The sequence below is a fragment of the Rutidosis leptorrhynchoides genome, chromosome 5, assembly GCF_046630445.1.
Source record: "Rutidosis leptorrhynchoides isolate AG116_Rl617_1_P2 chromosome 5, CSIRO_AGI_Rlap_v1, whole genome shotgun sequence".
Classification (NCBI taxonomy): domain Eukaryota; kingdom Viridiplantae; phylum Streptophyta; class Magnoliopsida; order Asterales; family Asteraceae; genus Rutidosis; species Rutidosis leptorrhynchoides.
Window position 1 is genome coordinate 383809594 of NC_092337.1, and position 5527 is coordinate 383815120.

General features: G+C 36.2%; 1 protein-coding gene across 1 annotated transcript; it reads right to left on the reverse strand.

Annotated features, from left to right (window-relative positions):
- Window positions 1-1170: 1170 nt before the first annotated feature.
- On the reverse strand, window positions 1171-5313 carry LOC139847595 (mitochondrial import receptor subunit TOM20-like). The gene is made up of 6 exons (XM_071837299.1): window positions 5156-5313; window positions 4998-5076; window positions 4756-4925; window positions 4581-4628; window positions 1894-1995; window positions 1171-1595 (listed from the first exon to the last, which is right to left on the reverse strand). Exons 1-6 carry the CDS (start codon window positions 5249-5251, stop codon window positions 1470-1472), a joined length of 621 nt encoding a protein of 206 aa, XP_071693400.1. The 5' UTR covers window positions 5252-5313; the 3' UTR covers window positions 1171-1469.
- Window positions 5314-5527: the final 214 nt, after the last annotated feature.

The window sequence follows — 5527 nt, forward strand, 5'->3', positions numbered from 1 at the left end:
TTATTCTTCAACGACATATATTAGGATAAAAGGTACATCGTCCTTTCCATATTGTACAATCGTACCTGAAAAGCTGTAAAAACAAGAATGGTCCTCGATACGATATGCTAGTTGTCTGCGGATCGTGGCGACCGCCAAGAATGGTCCCTGGCACGATCTGCCGGTTGCCTGCACCATTATCTGTCGCAGGTTTTGTGGCAACAGTTTGCAGTGGCCTAACATTCGGTGTACCTTGTGTGCTTGCTTAGTGTTCGCGGTGTTTTGTTTGGCGCGTCATATCATGCACACGACTTGATAAATCGTACGTGCGTGGCACGTGTGATGTGCATACATAGGGTTGTCGTTTATGCACGTCGTCATTTACATAAATGAACGTTTTCGCTAGCAAATCCTCCATCTTTTTTCTATTTTTCTTTCGGGTTTAAGTTTCTAACTCGCTTTGCGAGCCGACTAATCTCGAGACGACAACCTGCTTTGCAAGCTGACCAGAGTCGTGCATGATGAACCTCTGTGGCCATGAAGGGTTTTTTTAATGCTCAATGGATTAGAACTCCTGACCACCTTTCTACTTAGTGAGAAAGCCAGAATCGATCACTCGGCTATCACCTTCACCATCTTTATTATAACACCGTCAATTGCTTTCTTTAAAGCTTATCACAAGTACAATCCTGTACACTAACAATCGTTATTATCTTATGATTGAGTTAGCTCGCGTATGTGATTCTGTGAATGCAATTTAACCACCATTTCTATTTCTACAATTCAGTGATTTTCTCAATACACGAGACCAAATATTATCAACAGTCAACTTCATATCTCACTATCATCACCACTTTCAACCATCACCGCCCAAAATCCATAAACTCAAGTTATTCCCTCACACTAGTTTTGAAAGGTGAACTTCCAAGTCACATTGAGCTATGTTTTCAATATGAACACAAAAAGCAGTATGGTTTTCAATGGAAAATCATTTGAACTCGAACAAGATTCGTTCCAAAACCTTGCATTCGCTTAAACAGATTATTCCATGACCGTTATGACCTTTCTCTTGTCATCCCTAGATTTGCTACTAGTGATATCATGACGTAACCAATAGGTCATAATAGGGTAGTTAATTACTTGCAATCTCACAAGTTAAATGTTTTTAGGTTAGCATAAAACGGCAATTGGTAAGATTAAAATATGAATCCAACTATATTGTTAAAAACTCAACACTCGAACCCAATTGATCATATTCAGAAATCAGATTATCTTAATTGAAATTCACCACAGTAGTAAAATATAGAAAAAACATGATATATCTTCTCAGCCAATTTTGTATGGTGTGAACTCACTACTTAAGTCAAAACTAAAATAAACATCTTCCAACTAAGCAACTTCCAAGTTCCTACTCTTGGTGCACACTCCATGATCTATCATATGATCATATCTACCCCTTTTGAACCATTAGACATAGCCAGAAACAGAGTTTATCGAGGCGGTGGTGAAGGTACATTCGATTTGGAGAAGCCAACCCAAGCCACAATAGTAACAGCAAGAATAACCCATCCAAATATATCATACTTCAGATCACTACTCTTTTGTGCCTTGGGACCCTGCAGTGAGTCAGTCAGAATTTTTTAAATAGAAGTAATAAAGAAATTAATGATTATTGGAGGAGATATAGGTGGGTCAAATGGGTCAGGTTCGGTTGACATTTACTATTTTGGAACAAAATAGTGTGACAAATAATTTTTATGGGTATATATTTTGGGCGACTCGAGACTCGCTAGGCGCATAATTTTATAGGTAAATGTTTAACATCTTAACACAAAATATAATGAAGTTAGAATGTAATCTATTATATTGTATTACAAATTACAATGAATAATGACAAAAGATAAATATGTTCACCTTGACACTTGAAGAAGATGAAGGACCTCCACTAGCTGCTGCGGGTCCCATAGCTTGTTGACTAAAGCCTTGTTTATGGAGCTCCGAGTGTAGTTCTGGAGCCTGATATGATAACATTCATTAATCGCTATAGATTAGTCAGATACTTTAGAAACTAAGAGAATTTAATACAGGCTGCTTTATGTCATATGGCTGCTTTACATTGTAATTTGTAAATGTGCAGAGAGAATCAAATAATGAATTGACAAGATTTGCAAGAATTAGAACGTAAAAAGAGATGCATGGATGTTAAAAACCATAACTTGATAGTCTCCTATCAGAAATCTTACTAATGAAGATGTACACTGGAAAGAAAACGGTCATCATCAAACTGGAAACAGATACGATGCATACCCAAATATAACCCGATATGTATCTTTCACATTCCAAATCAAAGAGTTATTAAAGATATCGATTCGACGGGCCTCTCTATTACTTAATTTTCTTTACTAGCATCTCTTAAATGGTTTAGCTATGAAGAAGTATCTTTGTACAGCAAAAAACTCGCACACAAACTTCTAATGATTTCTCAACTCAGAATAGTTATATAAGTATTTTCCCGCATGGCCAAAATGGGGTAACATATCCTAAAGAAGTAATAAAGAAAACACACGACGAATTCAATACTCTCGCACATTTCACTAGCATATTAGAGTTGCGATAGCATAATTAATGACAAACTGAACACCTAAAAAGTTAAGTCAGCATAGTAACCTCATATATATGCAATCAATAGACAATGAGGTTTCAACAAGGATAGCCGCTTCAAGAACTATTCAACTCACAAGCATATCTTCAAGAAATAATCATACAGAGATTCAGTGATAAGACGTATTATTGAGGGAAAATTGGAGGTTATGTTCAGAAAGGGAGAGATCCATTAATGGCTGGCTTAAAATGCAACAAGAGAAGCATTCAACAGAAAATGAACAAGGATAACAGCTTTACGTCGGGGTCAAGTAGTCGGTTTAAATAGAGTGGTCAATGTCATTGTAACAATTTGTGATTTGGTGGTTATCTCTCTTTGGGGCCGGCGATTTTTCTCCAATTTTAGAGTTTCCACGTGTATTTTTGTGTCTTTAATTTCTTTACTGTTTTTCATTGATTGTGTGTTGGGAATTAGTGAATAGTGAGGCAACTTTTCCCAACAATCGGTATGAGAACCATAATTTAGCGGGAGGTCTTATTTATAGAAGGTCTGAGTATGCTCTATGGTTGAAGCTTTGTTTGAACTTCCACATCCAAAACAAATTATATAGATCGCATAGGGGTATTTGAGTTTCAGAGGTTCAAAGTATGCTCTGTGGTTGCAGCTTTCTAAGCTTCCACTTCATAAACGAATTTTCTGTTGGTTGTTTTGTATACGATAGAATTATATGTGAGCTTGGAGTATTTACATGGGTTGAAAAGGTCTGACTAGGGAAAGACCAGGTATTTAAGCGGAGTCCGTTGTGACTCACCTCTCTTTTCCTCTTTTCCGGGATCTTTTCCGAGGTGTGATACTATGTGGCTGGTAACATATTATTTTAGTATACAATACTCTTTTACAAGAAATAAATACAGTGTTGAGGTTTAGTCCAATGAGTTTTGATGTAGAAAAATTCGATGGAAGGATCAATTTGGCTTGTAGCAAGTTCAAGTCAAAGATCCGTTAATTCGGTCTGGGTTACACAAGGCTTTGAAGGGTGAACTAACCCTTACTTCTGGCGGTGATTCAAGCAAAACTAGTTAGTTCGACGAAGAATAAGATTATATGGATCTGAGGGCGTCGTGTGTTATTCGTTTGTGTCTTGCACATAACTTGCTTGCAAATGTGCACAGGTTATCAATGCCTAAGGAGCTTTGTAATAAGCTGGAGCAGTTGTGCCAGGGTAAGGGCATCTCAAATCGTTTGCATCTCAAAGAACAATTACATACCTTATGTATAGATGGAGGTACAAAACTTTCTCTAGGGGCTATTAATATTGAATTCTAGTTAGGTTCAAATGTACATACTATAAGCTATTCAAATAACATATTAAGTATGGGTGAACAGTTGTACCAGAGCAAGGGCATCTCAAATCGTTTGTATTAATAGAGGAACACGTAATTATTAATAGATGTCATAAAGTAAAATAGCAAAGTTAGAGGAACACGTTAGTGACGCATAGAGACAATAATTGCATGTCTCACTTACCTCAAATGATTACAATCTTTGCAAGTGTAAATCGAATATCTGTCCGACACGATTTTCCGAATAACAATATAAGGTAAGCCTAGGATAGGTCATTTTTAATATCATTATAGCTTTTCTCAACACATAAATCACCTTTTTTAAAACTAAAAGCGTAGACATAACAACCAGAAAATTCTACACGTGTGATATGGGGTTGCCATGTTTTTCAAAAGTGCGATATATAACATGGATCCTAAATACGTAACATTATACCTCTCAAGTAGGAAGCATCTACTATTCTTTATAATCATTTACAAACTTACCCTAAATAGCATATCCTAATAGCATTATATGTGATTATCATGCAAATATTTAGAATTATACACAACTATCCAACTAAAGTTCCTTCATGTAACATTTGGTAACCACTTGAGTAAACATGTGGTACTTGACGTAAAGCGAACAGAAAAAAAAAAACATAAACAGATTGTACCTTTATAGACACTTCGAAAGATTTACGGTAAAGCTCGTTCCCTGGATCCTGAAACAAAAAAAAAAAAAAAAAAAAAAAAAAAAACAATCTATTAGATTCCCGGCATTGATTCACACCACATACGTTCGCCGTTCAAACAATTCAAGCTCATCACATAACATATCATTTCAATTACCTCATCAAGAGCATGCTGAAAGTAAGTATAAGCAGAATCAAAATAACCCTTAGCTTCATCTTTAGCAGGAGTCAAAAAAGCATAAGAAGTTTGTGCATTCCCCATACACCACAACGCATCATGTTTCTTCGGATCAATCGCTAACACTTCATCCAACTTCGATATAGCATCTACATAATAACCTCAAAATCAATTAAATATCCACACATTTAAACGTATATAAAATTAGGTTAGGGTTTCACCTTTAATCATGACTTTTGATTCCTGAACACTCTGAAAATTTGATAATTCGAGTAACGCCCCAGCCCATCTAGTCAGATTCTGGTACAAACAAACAATTTAAAATCGAAACCCTAAATATTGTATAAATCAAATTAAATTGTAAATGTGAAACCCTAACCTCCGTATCGAGAGGGTTTTTGGCGTAAGTGACTTCAGCACTGCGTCGAGCATGTTCGAAGAATAAAAGGCGATCGAAATCGTTTTGCATTTCCATATCTGGAAATTGATTTTTGTAAGTTTTATGATGAATTTAGGCCGCTTTTTGTTTTTGCTAAATTTAAATTAAAACAAGTAGCAGGGAACAAAAACAAGGTGTAGAAAGGCGGTGTGGTTTGTAGGTGGAAACCACGCGCTGTTGGAGTGTTTGGTTTTGGTTTCCGTGACTTCAAGTTAAGTATTGTTGACACGTTGCACTATTAATAGGTTGGCACGTGAGATTGGATAATGGGTTAGGTTTTTCATAGAAATGGGAGATTATTTCCGACATCCA